This window comes from Tympanuchus pallidicinctus, unplaced genomic scaffold (assembly GCF_026119805.1).
Source record: "Tympanuchus pallidicinctus isolate F22 unplaced genomic scaffold, pur_lepc_1.0 scaffold1, whole genome shotgun sequence".
Classification (NCBI taxonomy): Eukaryota; Metazoa; Chordata; class Aves; order Galliformes; family Phasianidae; genus Tympanuchus; species Tympanuchus pallidicinctus.
In genome coordinates this window covers 22,321,409-22,337,658 of record NW_026294618.1, presented here as the reverse complement: position 1 = coordinate 22,337,658, position 16,250 = coordinate 22,321,409, and the positions used below count along the sequence as shown (strand labels likewise).

The 16,250-nt window shown below is 41.9% G+C and overlaps 2 protein-coding genes across 5 annotated transcripts in view; one reads left to right on the top strand and one right to left on the bottom strand.

The window, feature by feature from the left end:
- Positions 1-9,667, top strand: LOC128087890 (glutathione S-transferase). Of its 2 annotated transcripts, XM_052697873.1 has the most exons (8): positions 1-132; positions 373-455; positions 3,809-3,915; positions 4,966-5,017; positions 5,267-5,399; positions 6,420-6,561; positions 8,313-8,444; positions 9,302-9,667. In XM_052697873.1, exons 3-8 carry the CDS (start codon positions 3,829-3,831, stop codon positions 9,422-9,424), a joined length of 669 nt encoding a protein of 222 aa, XP_052553833.1. In that variant the 5' UTR covers positions 1-132; positions 373-455; positions 3,809-3,828; the 3' UTR covers positions 9,425-9,667. The 2 variants fall into 2 exon arrangements, with proteins under 2 accessions (XP_052553833.1, XP_052553843.1); XM_052697883.1 differs by lacking the exons at positions 1-132; positions 373-455 and adding an exon at positions 3,083-3,262.
- Positions 9,668-11,377: 1,710 nt separating this feature from the next.
- The window catches only part of TMEM14A (transmembrane protein 14A), a 199,077-nt gene continuing 194,204 nt past the window's right edge, over positions 11,378-16,250 (bottom strand). For all 3 annotated transcript variants that reach the window (XM_052697989.1, XM_052697974.1, XM_052697981.1), the window contains exons 3-5: positions 15,712-15,813; positions 12,540-12,627; positions 11,378-11,945 (exon numbers count right to left, since the gene is read on the bottom strand). In XM_052697989.1, the coding sequence (XP_052553949.1) occupies positions 11,906-11,945; positions 12,540-12,627; positions 15,712-15,813 (230 nt within the window). In that variant the 3' untranslated portion in view covers positions 11,378-11,905. The remainder of the gene's footprint in view (positions 11,946-12,539; positions 12,628-15,711; positions 15,814-16,250) is intronic.

The window sequence follows — 16,250 nt, the reverse complement described above, 5'->3', positions numbered from 1 at the left end:
GGCGCAGCTCCGCCCCTCAGCGCCCGGCAGCGCGCAGCACCGGGGCCGCCCACCGCCGACACGGGACTCCGGGGGCGAGCCGGAAGCTGCGCGGCGGCGGAGGCGGAGGGGCGGCGGTCAGCTGCAGTGGAGGTACTGGGGGTGGGGTGGCGCGCTGGGCTGGGACCGAACCGAGGGGTGGCGGCCGGTGCGGGGGTTCCGAGTGGCTCATGGAAGACGGGAGAGGGAGGTGCTGCCGGATGTGGTCCTGTGGCGGGCTGGCATGGGGCCGGGGCTGGCTCTGGTGGGATCGGCCGAGAGCCCGGAGCCCAGAGGCTGTGCTCGGCTTAGCCTTACGATAGCGGGCTGCGATGTGCCTTTGTCCTCTTCCAGGCGCCTTTTCCAGCTCTGGCGGTGGAAGGAATAGATCGTGGATCAGAACTTTTAGCTCGAATTGCAGTGGAAACAGCCCTCTGGTAAGCAGTCGCAGTCACAAGGCCGTGCTGGCTGCGGCAGGGTCTGTGATCTGAGGTCCTTCTGCCTGAGCAGCCCGTAGGAATGTGTGCGGGAGCAGAGCATCGCCCCGGGCTGCGTGCGGCGAGGGCAGCGTTTAAGTACGGGCGGCGGACTGAGTACGGGCTCGGAAGTTTGCTTCTGTGCTTCTTCCAGGAAGGCCGCTAACAGGATTGTTTTGAACAAAACACACACACACAGAGAAAGAACCGAGAAGACAGTGCTCACAGCTGTAGCAGTCGCTGTGGTGTGGCTTGGGCCACTCGGAGGCCCATGGCAGCAGATGTGGGTGGTTTGTGACTCTCTTTGGGCCCAGCAGTGCTGCTCAGGAAAGGTGCACGTTTGCTACGCAGATGTGAGTCGATGCCTTCCAAGGAGGTGTGTTGCAGAGCGGTAACAGAATCCCTTCAGCACGGTGCCAGCACAGTAGGTGTTGAGCCCAAAGCCCAGAGCTGGTCCGTCAGCCGTGCCATTGCTGGAAGATCTCTGCTCTTCCTCTCGTGGCCCAGAGCTTCAGGCCTTGGCCGGTGTGTGAGGGAGCTGTGATGGACAAGTGCAGCCTGGTACAGGGGTTCTTTTGCTGACGCTGGCGAGCGTGGCTTTGGCTGGGTTGCTTTTTACCAGCTGTCCCTGTGCTTTGGGGAAGGTCAGGGAAGTTTTCTCTTTCTGCTTCGCTAGCCTGCCCTTGTAGTGCATTTCCCAGCCTGTACGCACATGTTGGAGGTTGGAGTGCTCGTCCAGTGCTGATCCATGGTGTGAGGGCCCTGAGTGCAGCTCTGTCCTCAGGAGACCATCACCTATTTCTGGAGCACCATGGAATGAAGTAATTCTGAAAGGAATGCTGTTTGGGAGCACTACTTTTATTGGAGTAGTGCACGTCACCCCCTAGAGGAAAGAGAAATAGTGTGTATTGAGTTATACTATCATTAAGGTTGGGAAAGTCCTCTTAAGATTGTCTGGTCTAATAGTCCCGTCACCTCTAAGTCCACTAAATCATGACCCTCAGTGCCACATCTATGCTTTTCTTGCAAAGCTCCAGGAATAGTGACTGCATCCGTTCCCTGGTCAGCCTGTTCCAATGCATCACTAACTTGTTCTAGAAGAAATGTTTCCTTATATCCAGTATCCTGAACGTCCTTGGTGCAGCTTGGGGCCATTACCTCACATCCTATTGCTGTTACTTGGGAGAAGAGGCCAACCCCCACCTCACCACAGCCTCCTTTCAGAGACTGGTAGAGAGCGATAACGACTCCTGTGAGCCTCCTCTTCCTCAGGGTAAATGTCCCCAGTTCCTTCAGCCACTTCTCCTAGGATTTGTGGAGCAGACCCTCCTCCATCTTCTTTGCTCTTCTCTGGACAAGCTCCAGGGCTTGATTGTCCTTCTCCTTGAATGAGAGGCTCTCTAGTCCTCCCTATCAATTCCCTCCAATCAACTCCCTAGTCCAGATAGCAACACTGTTTCTGATGCAAGCCTGGTCTTGACTATCAAGGCACACTCTCTGCTGGCTCTTGTTCAGCCGATTGTCAGCTAAAGCCCCAGCTCCTTTGTGCAGCTTTCCAGTCCCTCTGCCCCAAGCCTGTGGCATTACATGGGGAGTGCAAGCACAGGACTTGTCACTTGGTCTTGTTGGAGCTCATGCAATTGAACTGAGCACATTGATCCAGCTTATCCTGATGCCTCCGTAGGGTCTTCTTACCTCAAGGTTTATCAGCATTTCCTCTCAACTTGTCATCTGCAAACTCAATGAGAACATGCTCAATCCCCTCATGGCTATGAGTAAAGACACTAAACAGGGCCGGCCCCATTTCTGACTCGTGGAGAACACCCCTTGAGATGGTCACCAGCTGGATTTGACTCAATTCAGCACCGCTCTCTGGGCCTGCCCAGCAAAGAGTACACCTGTCCAAGCCATGGGCTGTCAAGTTTTCTGGAGAATTCTGTGAAATTCAGTGATGTATATCATGATCTGTGTGTAGGCGAGATAGCTGTAACAAGGCATTTCCCTAAATGCCTTGTTGATATTTGAGTATTAGTTAGGCACCAAATGGCTCTAGGCTGTTTACCTCTCTAAACTGTCAAGTCTTAACCAAGGCTTTGTTATCAAATGCATATTTATTAGAACTTTGGTGGAAGAGACTGAGGTATTTGGAAATACAAACAATAAAAGGCTAGGTGTCAGCTGAGCAGAAGTTTGGAAGACCTGTAGTTTGGGCTGGAGCACTATGGTTCTCCTGCAAAGCAATGGCTGTTGCTTAATAGAGCATGTTGAAGATAGTGCCATCATAAAGAACTTCAGTGGAGAAGCTTGGATGTGCAGTTTCTACTCTCACTGTTATGCTGTTCATTTCTGCATTTTCACTGGTGCCTTTGAGATTATGGCCAAAGGTGTATTTTGTGGCTTAATTGAATGCTGTAAAGCCTATGCAAGAGTAAATAAAACGTGACTGTAGAAAACAGATAAAACCTTGGCTTGATGATGAAACATTCTATCAGATGATGAAACACGGCTATCAGTCTGTGAGTTCGTTCTCTTACTAAATCTGCTGGGACTTTTGGGACTCATTAGTGAGAAGAGTCCAGTGTTAACTTTGTTTCCAGCAGCAGTCAAGCTTACTTCAGCTGCCAGGTCTGTAACATGGTACGTGACTGCACCTGGTGGTAGTGAAACTTTGAAAGGACCAAGTTCAATCCCTGAGCCGTTATCTGCTGGTCTGACTTCAGTTGCTGATGCTAGGAGCATTGTCCAGGCCTTATCTATCCAGTGGTGAGGTAATCATGATTGCATTTGTTTGGCATGATTCTTTGTGTTCTCAGAGTCAATAAGATACGCATACCTGTTACAGTTTAATTGTTCATAAAATTGAAATGGATCTTGAAGTCAGTTCTTATGCTGTATAATGTATGATGTGGTTCAGCTAGTGCTCAGAACAAACTTCATAACGAGAGAGCTAAAAATAATGCTGGTGTCTTGGGCTTGCAATTGTTACAAAGTGGCCAGTTTTATGTAGTATGTTTTCTAGAGTGGTGTGACTTAAATGCTGTCACAAAACCCAACACCCACTGCAAAGATTGCATTACTGAATTTGGTAATAATTCTGTGTTGAACTGATTCATGTTCTCAATTTTTTCTCCCCACTAAATCCCCAGGAGCTGTGGTTGTGTCAAACCCAAAGTACTTAGGTCTTGACTGTCCTTTTACTTTAATGTTCATCCAGATGTATTTAATAGTTTGGAACAGAACATTTTATGTATTTCTTTTTTGTTCTTTGTTTGTTTTTTAAAGCTTTCTTTAAGATATCTCCTTGAATTTCTTAGGAAAGAAGAGCTCTGAAATCATGGCAGGGAAACCTAAGCTTCACTATACCAGAGGAAGAGGGAAGATGGAGTCAATCCGCTGGCTGCTAGCAGCAGCTGGGGTTGAAGTTCGTACCTTATTTTTTTTCTTATTTTATAAAGTGATAAGATTAATTTCTGTTTGAAATAAGGGTTTGGTTTCGGAAAGGTTTTCCAAGTACTTCTATATTTAGAGATAGGTACAATATCACCTGTTGTGCTGCAGATTGCTTACATGCAGTAACACACTCTCTTGCATTTTATTTAAGGTATTCTTTTAATATGCAAAAAGAATCATTAATTCGTTCATTTTTGAAACATACATGTTGTGGAGATCTTAAATTTTTGCTACAGACCAGAACAGTTTGAATTTCCTGTATCTTCAGTGTGAAACTTCAGAACAGAATCTGCAAAAAACGTGGTTTTTGTTCATTGGTCAGGACCTAAGATTAATCAGCAAAGCTGCACTGAAGCCAATGAGGAGCTATCTAGATTCACACCAGGTGAAAGCTGTCCAAAGGCATCTTAATTTCTGTTCACTCTTTGCTTGAATGCAATGCTTTGAAACTATTTTCTTAGGCACTGTGTTGCTCTGGAGAGAAAAGGCTTTTTTAGTGGTGCACATTCAATTTGAGTATTGCTGACAGAGGAGCTGCAGAGCACAAGTGCTCTCATTCAAATGTCTTTTTCATTTAGAAAACAGACAAAAATCAAAAATCCAGAGCCCCTGGAGTTGGACTCAGTGATCCATGTAGATCCATTCTAGTTCACAATATTCTATGACTCAGTTACATCTATAAGAAAAAGAGAGGCATAAAATGTGTAACAGGAACAGGCATAACATATTAAAAACTTCTAAATATTTCACATGGTGTGAGCTGCTTTTCAGTGAATGATTCATTATCTGTGAATTGTGCATGCAAGTGAGCAGAGCTTTATGATGGAAGAAGATTTTTTAAAGGGATAGCACTGTGCATTTACTGATGGGTTGGGATGGTGTAGCACAGGGTTATTTGCCTACACAGTGATGAGAAGTATGAGAAATAGTAGGGAGAGGTGGAGTCTGGCTTCCGGACTCCTTTCTGTTTTCCCATTAACTTTGGAGTGTCACAGTGTTGTTTTCTGTCTTTACTTTTCAGTTTGAGGAAGAATTTATAGAAAAAAAAGAAGACCTAGAAAAATTACGCAACGGTGAGTCTGCAGACCAGTGAGTTCACATCAACAGAACAAAAGGAGTGCTTCTGACTTTTATCAGTGAGAGATGAGATTTCTGTAAGATCTCGGATACAATGTGACTTGTAAAGAGATTTGAGAGAGCGGGTTGCCATGTTAAAGCTTTAGATCACTCAGCATTAGAAATATCATGACATGTTATGAAGTCTGTTCCTTAGAATCAGTGGTACTACATTGCTTGAATAGCTTGCTTTTTTTCTTCCCCAGATGGATCCCTGCTGTTCCAGCAAGTGCCCATGGTGGAAATCGATGGGATGAAGATGGTGCAGACCAGAGCCATCCTCAACTACATAGCAGGGAAATACAATCTCCATGGGAAAGACCTGAAGGAGAGAGCCTGGTACAGTAGCACTACATACTGTCCTTATACTTTTTCAATGTTTTTAGTGTATGTGAGAAGAATATTGCTCTGAGGTGACTGTGTGCAAAGCCGCACGTAACGTACTTGTGCTTTGTCCCCTCGCACCCAAAGGCAGCTCGAACAGACTTTGACACTAAGAGATTCGCAGTGTTAGATATCAATATCATTAGAATTTCCTGGCCACATTCAGGCTTATCTGAACTACCAGAGTGGAATTACATTGTGTTGCTGGGTAACTGCAGTGCAGTAATACAGTTCCAATGCCTAAGGCTGTTTATTTTTTGTGCTTAAAGGGGGACTACAGAAAAGATGCCGGACTCTTTATCAGAGAGTGTAGTGACAGGTCAAGGGGAAATGACTTTAAAATAAATAAGGCTAGATTAAGTTAGATATGAAGAAGAAATTGTTCACAGTGAGAGTGCTGAGGTACTGGAACAGGTTGCCCAGAGAATCTGTGGATGCTCCATCCCTGGATCTGTTCAAGTGTGTGGCAACCCTGCTTGCAGAAGGGGTGTTGGAACTGGATGGGCTTTAAGGTCCTTCCCAACCCATGCTATTCTATGATTCTATTCAGTTGGCAGCCATTTTTTGCCTGGATCCTTTTATGATTTGACATCAAAACTGTTATATTTTCCATAGTAGCTTGCACATGTGATTTTTTTCTCATTAAAAAAATAGATTAGTAGGGTATCAGTGGAAAACTGGGGGCTTGGGGTTTGGACTCGATCTCTAGAGGTCCCTTCCAACCCCCTGTGATTCTGTGAAAACAATGTGAGCATCGGTTTGACTCTGTTTATACTCTGCTTGTTTCATACACCATGAGCCTGCTTCTGAAGATGTTTGGGAAAACAAAAAACCTGAGCTGGAATCAAAGTGGAAGAACAAAAAAGTGAACCAGTGGTTAGGCTGCATTCATTAACAAGCATCCTACTCAGTGATCTCTTAAGTACTCTATTTCAGGAAAATAATCAAAATGGGAGTTTAAACCTTTTCTTTCAGGATTGATATGTATGTGGAGGGAACAACAGACCTGATGGGAATGATCATGGCTCTCCCTTTTCAAGCAGCGGATGTGAAAGAAAAGAATATTGCCTTAATCACTGAACGAGCTACAACCAGATACTTTCCTGTTTATGAAAAGGTAAAGGGTGAAACATCAGGAGTCCACAAAGGCAGCCAAGCTGGGTGCAGCCCTCCTGCCCCAGCCCCATACTCATAGCTTGAAGGCAGGTGGTGGTGCAGCTCTGGGACTGTATGATGGAACCAGCATTCAGCAATGGGAAAAGAAAGCTGCAAAGTACTACTGGGCTGATCTCAGTACTGAGCACCTTTGCTGTCTTAAAGACTACTCAAAGGGCACATTCTCCTTGTTGTTTGCAAGCAGTGGACTTTCACTTTTTGCACGTAGCTTAGTGGCTGGTAGCTCCCATTGTTTTGCACAAATGCCCCATTTAAATACCCGTGCCAGCCTTCAGAGCTTCCTGCTTAAAAGTATACAGACCCTTGATGTTTACAGTTAAATCCAACTACTTGTTATAATTAGGGACCTAATTTTGTGATTTTTCTTGAACCCATTGCTTTAATGGAAGTCACCTAGAGATCATTACTGTCCTTTTCTGAATTGCTTTATTTGGGCACCCTCAGATGTGCACAGAGAGATGTGCACAAACAGAATGTATCTAGCTTAAAAGCAGGAAAGCAATTATCTGATGGCTACCAGGCACTAACGCGGTGGCCTCTAAGGAGCCATCAGCTACAGCGTTAGTAAGCTAACTGCACTCAAAGCAAACAAAAACCCTGTCTTTGCTAGGCAAGATTTGGCAAGGGGAGGAAGGGTTGTTCTCTGTTGCTCCCAGGAACGAAGCCTTCGTGTTACTATGTTGCCATTTCCTACCAACTTGCTATTTGTTTTGTTTTTCTCTTTAGGTTCTTTTATTTTTGTGTCTATTAACATTTTTTCTTTCTGAATTAGAGCTAGCAATGATCCTCACCTCCTGCTGCTGTTTGTGCCCTGCATGGCTGTGCTGTGCAGACTTTCTCGCAGCGCTTTCTCCCAGCGTAGCAGTTTCTCCATGTCTGTGCCAAGGCTACACAGCCGTGCTTGGCTCAAATTCCTGGTTCCCCAGGAGGAGCACAGAGAGAGGTTAAGGAAGAGGTCAGAGAGAGAAGGAGTTTTCAAGAAAAAAAATCATCATGAGATCTGCTCCTACAGGCTAGCTCTGGGGAATCAGAATATTTTGGAGGATATCTTTATACAACTTTCTGGAATCCAGAAAAATGCAACTTTTGTACTGTCTATGGTGTCGTAGGCAACTATTACAAGTTTTAATGTGAGTGTTTACTGGGAAAAAGTCTTTAAAATAATCCTTATTAACTTACATTAGACAGAACTAAACTTTGCATGACTTTTAGCCCAGCTAATTTTGTCAAAAGAATTAATAACTTTCCTTCTGTATTGGCCGCTTAAATGGTCCATTGATTCAGCTTGGCAGGATTTGCAGTCCAGGCCTTGTGCAGTCCTGAGTAAAATCTCCTAGATATGGTCACTTTGAACAATCAGCAGCAAATGGTAATTCAAAAGCACTGCAGGGTGTCTGGTCTGATGCTCTGTTTGAGAGTTTCCCTGCCTTCAGCAGTCAGGTTTTGGTGCAGCTTGTTTTGGCAGTGGGTTAGGTGTATGAAATAGCTGCAACAAGGTACCAGGTATTTGTCTGTCCCAGAAGTCGCTGCTTTTCTTAGGTTAATACTGGCAGGTGGGATTGTAATAGGAATCATCTGTATGGGTTCTTGTATGGATTTCTTTTGCTGTTTATCTCAGTAGAAATCTGCCTGTTACATCTAGGTAAAATCATTGCATACTGTATGACTTTTTTATTTGTTCTTATTTTGTAGGCCTTAAAAGACCATGGTCAGGATTATCTTGTTGGCAACAAGCTAAGCTGGGCAGACATTCACCTGCTGGAAGCCATTTTAATGACAGAAGAACTTAAGGCTGATATACTGTCTGCATTCCCTCTGCTACAGGTTAGTGATCATCTGATCTCAGCGTGGAATGTAACATACACATTTCACTGCCCAGCTTTGAAAGCTCATTGATGTTTAAGTCTTTTGAACCATTGTACTGAGTTGCTGGCAGCTCTCTGATCTTCTGTTGACTAAAACAAGCTGAACACCCCCACAGTCACCTTCCTTCAGCTCTGCTGCTTCCCGGTTGCTTTCAGCTGGCAGGAATTCACTTTCTGACTCTACCAGTTTGGTCCTGTCACTCCACTAACATGTTTTCAAACAGCTTTGGGCATCAGGACAGGAGGTTATATTTTGCTGTGGCTGAAGTTCCTAGCTTACTTTTGCTAGCAAAATTACATTTTGAAGAAACTGCATACAGAAATGTTTCTTCTTTCTTGTCTTTGTGTGGTGTTTTGCACTGAGGTGCTCCTGCCCTAGATTCTTTTTAGCCCAAATACATCTGTAGTATTTGGATTCAGGTTGTGTTTTTTCCTTTTTTTTTTTTTTTTTTTTTTTTTTTTTTTTAATTTCTCCTTTTGTGGATGAATTTTTACTCTTTAATATTAAATTCTCCCATCCACATCTGGAAAACCAAGGAAACTCTATGGCACCATTTCTGATTAGAATATTCACACCTATTCACACCTGAATTTTCCAAAAAGACCAATATGTTGTGAGACGTGTTTGCAAATATGTATGCATACATTTTTCATGAAAAATACTGAGTGCTGAGCTGGCTCTGAGTAGCTACTACTATTCTCTGCTTAATATGTATGTATGAGAATAAAAAATCCAAGTCATCTGATTTTTAAGCTAAAAAGGATGGGATTATAATTTCCTTGCTTTCACTGGCTTTCTTACTTCTTTTCTTTCAGGCTTTTAAAGGAAGAATGAGCAATATCCCAACAATCAAAAAATTCTTGGAGCCTGGCAGCCAGAGGAAGCCACCATTAGATGAGAAGTCAGTTGCTAATGTGAGGAAAATATTCAGTTTCTAGTGGCTGCTACAGATAACGGGCCTGTAGTCAATTACCTAAGCTGTGCCTCTGAAGTGTAAACTGCGTAGATCTATTCTGTGGCTTGTGCCCTATACTCTTTGAGATGGAAGACAATTTAGATTAGAGTAAAAGGCTGTTGGACCTGCTGATTACAGAAGGCAGTGTTTTATTACCAAGAGTTCTTGCTACCATCAGTTACACGAAATAAAATATACTGCTGTTTGCTGTTTGGTTAGCCATTAATTGCAGTACATGCCTGGTAAAGTGTTTCAGCTGTAGTTTCCAAAGCACTGCAACAAAGCCTCTTTCCTCCCTCTTTATTAGCTGCAGCCCAGAAGAGCCACTCCATAACATTTGATAATTCATTTTTTACTTTGCCTGGTCAAAACTCGATGTATCCCTGTGCATTTATTAATAAATAAATAAATAAAATCTCACGATCTCTGTAACTTTATGGCTGAAAGAAAGAAACTATTTTAATCCTTACATGAATCTCTTAGATTTTGATCGCTGAAAGATCAAAGTACATGTGTCTAATTAGTCTGCTGCTACTCATTCCTTGCTCCTATTCTTGCATGGCTGGACTGCTGCAGTGAGGAGAATGCCACTTGACTCTTTTACTTTCCCTGTTACTTCTCAAGCAGCTCTAAAGAAACGGCATTGGCTGCTTACCTTTTCATTAAAAGAGTTTGCAGATGCTTTAAGGACTTGTTGAGATAAAGCCTGTTTCAGATTCTTTACCCTCATTTGATGGGAATCGTCACTGTCCACTTCAGAAATACAGACATAAACTCTTTTTGTCTTTCCAGTTAGCTGTTTTTTCTCAGTAAGACTCGAAAAGAAGAGGGAGAGAAACCTGTTAACCAGTTTATAGATAGAATTGCTGACCAGCAACAACTTTTCTGACTTGTGTGGGCCAATAACGTATTTCAGAGTTACACATTTGGAACACCCCAATCACCCACACACTGCTCATATTAGTTCTTCACTTCTTAAAATTAACATTACTTGGCTGGCTGGAAGCAGCAGTTTGAACTGCAAGGGCAGTTTCCCTATCATAGTACTTAACAAGTTTTGTGTTGCTACGCCTCTGTTCCAAATGGAACAGTGGTCAAACCATTGCAGACACTAACACAGGGCATCAGCTTTGCATTCTGTAAGTGCGTGCTCGGTCCCCAAGGGATACAGTAGACTTGCTAAGAACATTACTTGCTTGGGCTGCACAGCTGTTTAGACAAAAGCTTTTGGGTTAGAGTTGGGCTTTGACGCCTGTCCTTGTGCCCATGGGGAAGTTCTGAGAATGGAAAGATGGCTCAACTCTGGACTACTGAACAATGCAAAATCCCATTGCATTTAGCATATGAGCTAGCAAGCAAGTGATGGAGGGCATCCACATTTCAGCACTAGGTTGCCTAAACTTTTCTGTAGAGCTCACTCTACAGAAGCAGAATTCATCTCCTCTACAGCACTGGTCATCTAAGCTTGTTATTATGGTACACGGCTGTCCAATTCCCCTGACTGGTCTAATTCAGGATAGAAAGAACCCCATCCTACATGTCCAGCTGTCGTTCTACTTATCAGAGTCCTACACTGAAATCTATAGAATATCAGCTCATCTGCACATAAGCCTGGTGACACCTGGTGGTGACTGGTACAAGCATTTGCTAGCTAAAGACTCGAGGTGGTATTCTGCTAATGGATTGGTGTACCATTAAGAGCAGACATACACACTCAGAAATAGGTTGCCTTTATGATACTGTAATATTTATTTATGGATGTTATGTATACTTATGTATATTCATGATATAAGGGACACTAAACCACATCCCTTAGTACCAGAACAGTTGTACACGGTACAGTGTGTGTTTTAAATCAGTAATGAGTACAGAGCAGCTCATCCAACTTCTCCTGACAAAGTGACACTTCACTCTGCATAAAAAAGCTGAGAGAAGCTTCAAACATTTTAAGTTTTATTTCAACACTGATAGTAGGTTTGATATTTAGAAACAGTGGAAGAAGATAAACATATTGAAAAGGAAGACAGGTTTTTGTATAAGACAGTACAGGCACATGCCTTTATTCATTAGTGACTAACAGTATGGTTAGAATTGATTACTTAATTGCAGAAGGTAAAAAATTATGCTTCAAAAAAATACACCTCTGAGATACAGTGCAACGCTTCTGGTGTGCTCAGCCCCTCTGAAAGCTATCAAATTTAGAGGTAAAGGTCCCTCGAGTTAGCAGATTGCTTAAGCAGATGAAAATGTATCATTAACAAACCACTGTTTTAGCTTTTATAAATAGCTTGCAAAACACCAGCTGGCAAGTGCCAGTAATTAGGGTACAGATACTGATCTTATACTGAAAAGATAAAAGCAAAATAAGACTTGTGTTCCAATTTGTCTTTCAAGTATGGAGAGCCTGCCTGTTTGTGAGGTGGGCATGGCTGTCATACTTCAGTTCTCAAGTTGCTACATTCTCCTACAGAAGCATAAAAACAAGCCTCAAAATCATCAGAAGGCTGTAGAAAAGAAAACAGAAAAAAGTCCATAAAAACAATTGTGCATAAACAGTGAAAATCATCATTAAACAACAGCACATTCATAAATACCTGACACCAGAATCTCTAGCAAGCAATCTTTCAAAGCATTTCAATCTATAGCATCACTGACCACTGAAAGTCAGTCTAAGCATGCTGTTCTGTTGTTGACACATAAATAACATTTTGCAGTTTCAGTCCTGATTGATAATTTTTAGCAACTGTGTGTGTGTGTGTAAGATGACTGTTGTATGAAGTTAGATGACTGGCTTTATGCATATCTGTATGGAAGCACTGAAGCTTTCCTCAGGTTCTTCCAAAAGCCTTATCAACATGCATTAATGTTTAACTGTAGATATCTGCTTTCTTTGCTGAGAAACGCTGTCCTCCGTTTATGTATCTGCCTAGTGAGACAAAAAGCAGGTCAATGGAAACAGGACCAAACTAATCTCACTTAAACCACACAGCTGCTAGGTGGTAGTAACCTCCACTGATACTAGCTTGAATCAGATATTGAGTAGCAACTATTTGAAAATCGGTGAAATCTTTACACTGAGATCCTCAATATATGTTTACCTCAGGCATGCTACAAGTCCGGCTGGCATCAGTTTCTTGGTCCTCTTGAACCTCATTCCCATTATAATGGTCAAAAGAAAGGCTGAAACTGTAAAAAAACAATTCAATGCATTTGTTATCTCTTTCAGAGAGGACTATTCAGGAATATGGAGAGTAAACAAAGGTCACGGACATGGTTTGCTATGAAACATAGTTCAGTAAAATGTGAGATCATAGAGAGAGATCTGTAAAAACATTCTTGCTTTCCCAAAATTCATTACCAGGATTCCCTTCAGCTGCAGATGAATGCAGCAGAACGCTAAATCCTTCTCTGTGGATGCAAAGCAAGTTTATCAGGTGATGAATTTGTATTCCTGTGTACCTGCATTCATAGGGCTACCAATGAAGTTGGAAGAATCCTCTTCGTTGACAGTAACATTTATGCTGAGTTACAAATACAATGTGTCATAACCCAACACTGCAACTGTTTTTCTTACTAGCAATTCAAGGAGCTAGAACACACAAACTGTTGTGATTTTTTTTTCCTTTTTTTTTTTTAATTTTTATTTTCCTTTCAGTGTGCTGGATCTGTATTTGCTAAGCCTTAAAAACCAGATTTGAAAGTTTTCCTTTATTTCTGCTCTAGGATATGGCTTAACATCTCCTGCACTGTGGTCGTAAGTACTTTTGATTTGCAGCAAGGCTTGCAAACCAGGTGGGCAGCCCCAAAGGGCAAACATCATGAAAGGACTTGCATCTTCTTCCTGGACCTTTTACCTGAAAACAGAGGTAGCAACAGACCGGTCAACCAGACCTGGAGAATCTAAGTCAGGCTAATGATTGCTAAGGAGATTAAGAAAGCATAAAACTGCAAAGATAGCTACAGTTGAGTTAAAAAACTGACACCTGAAATGCTTCCTAGAAAAGGGCAGAGGCAGGGCTGGCAGCTCTTCCATTCTCACGGAGCAGACAAACCACCCAGCAAACTCTCTTTAAACTCCACCACCTTCTGTGGGCAGTGCTGCGCTCACAGTTGTCAAAAATGAGTTTTAAACTCATTCCAACATCATGTGACAAGTTCTGGCAGTTACAAATAAAGACAGCTTGCTTCACTCTCCCTTGCTCTTATTTTCTGGTCCCATAGTTATGATCCTCTCTGGAATGTCTGAAGAGCAGACTATTCCACAGCATGGTCTTGCCAAGGGCCCCGAGTATATTCACAATTAATTAGAAGCTACAAAACATGCCTGGTTTAGTTTGTGAGCTCCCTGCATTACCAGTATTCGACTTTTCAAATGTGCAAAGGAGTTTTTAAGATGTTCATCTTTTAGACCTGATTTTCAAAAGCATTGAATATTCAGCATTTCATTTTTAATCACTTAAAAAAATAATCAATAAATAAAGCCAAATTCAGCTCAGTAAACCATAAAGATAAAACTCATAAAGCAACTCAATACAGCAAATGCATTGAGTTGCATTCTCACTAACAAACTTAAGCATGAATTTCTACACCTATTTCAATCAGTAAGCAATCTGGAAAACACAGGAGCTCACTTCAGGGGCAGTGGACTCTCCTTTCCTTTTTTTTTTTTAATAATTTTTTTTTTTTCCAAGCATTTTCAAATCATCAACAATGGATAAATGCTTGAAAAAATAATTTATAAAACTACTAGGGAAATTTGGCTCTGGTTTCTGCATGCCACATACACTTGGCACATAGGACAAGTTACCTAAAACAAGGACTTGTACTGAATCATTACCTACACTATTGTAGGAGGCTCCTGAGTAAGTGACAGATACTGCAGATAACCACAGTTATGGAGGAGATTTTTCTTCCTTACCCTTTGTAAAGGTTTGGGGCGCTTGTCTCTCATTACATTCTAATTTACCCCACTAGTTTCTATGCTCAGAAGGGTCACCCTCTTCCATGCATTTAGGCTCCCTCTCACACTTATGCTCTATTTGCTCCAGATACTTCAGAAAGCTAAGCATAAATGAAAGCATTCTGATCTTCTACAAAATCCATAGACATTTATTAGAGAGCCTGGATTATTACATCTGACATCTACATTAGTGGAAATCATACACCAGTCCTTCCAAAACAAGGGAACTGGAAAACAATCAACATTGAGTAAGTTCTAATCTTTCTCTTTCACAAGTTCTGTATCCAAATTCATGATTTCATTGACCCATAAAAGTACAATGTTGGATGTGCTGAACAGCATCTCACACTGAATGACTACAAATTTACATACACTCATGGCTGTGTCTTCAGTGCAAAAAAGATGTCAGTAATCTCAGTAAGTTCATGGCTGCAAAACCTGAATATCCAATTTTAGGCCACGTAGGAACAGCTGAGGTACACTATGATTACCTTTACCAAAGAACCCAGTTGGTGTGAATGCTACTTTTTTTTTTTTTTTTTTTTTAATTACATGGAAGACATTTTTACAGCTGCAGTTGATTTCAAACATAAAGCCAACAAAAATGCTCCACCATAAGTTCTAACTAAGGTCAGAAAAAGTGATTGTGTGCCAGCACAATCTGGATTACATGCCAGTTAAATGTGTGTGAAACCACAGCTTAAGCCATCAGTACTAAAATCATGAGTGGCAGAAGTTTCCAGTAACTCTTACTGCAAATCAGTTACATGAGGTGAATGATGTACCCCTTACATAGAGATGGTAGTTCCTTGCTTTCATGAGGGTTTCATGGAAGCTTGCTAGGATGATAATTACTGCATGGTTTGTACCTTTTCTTGGCAGTAAAGAAAATCACCACATCGACCATTTGTTTCATTGAGAACTAAGGACACTCAACATCACGCAAGACTTTATCTTACACCACCTTTAAGTCTCGAGTCACATTCTGATCTGTCTCTTATGATTTCATTCCAGTACTTTTCCATGTTTCTCAGCTGGATTTCACAACATGTGCATTGTTATGTAACTACCCAGCACTGCCAGGTGGTTACACACCTGTTGGTGCTGTGTGAATGAGCCGCCTTATCTTGCCAAGAGTTCCATGTGTAAGCTCTTGAATTTTGCAAGCTAAGCTGAAGTGTCAAATTCTATTTCAAAAAAAACTAAGAAAAAAACCAAAGAATTGTCACAATGCTTAAAACAAGAGAGATTTTTACAGGCACTTCAGTGAAGTCTTTTTTTATTGTTTTAAAGTGCAGTAGAACACTTACACAATGATATCTTCACATTTCTTGGGTCACGTGTCACACAGTAAGCTCCATAGCCAGCCATGGAACCAAAGGTAAGACCAGCAGCTAAAGAAATTTTACTACCTGCAAGAAAATATTCGAGTGTTATCTTTCATCACAATGTCTCTATGCTCAGTCTACACAGTAGCTTTCTCTCTACACAGTGTTATTTGAATACTCTGAAAATTGAGCTGCCACTGTGCAGCTAACTCACCCTGTGTGAACAGAGACAGCATTTCTGTAATTTTCCTCCTAGTCATTCTTTTGTATAGCATTACTGGCAATCTCTGTTAAGCAAGAGGGTGAGGATGAGGATCTACTAACATTTGTAGTTTGGGAAGATAATCTTTGAAGAACAAACCTGAACTAGGCTATTTTTAATATCACGCATACATTCAGAAGCATTTTTGTAACCTTTCTGGACTATCTATTCATTTTTACTGTATCTTATAGCACTTGGGATTCTCTGAAAAGTGACACTAAAGTCATTATGGTCAATACATATAAAGGCTAAACTGGAT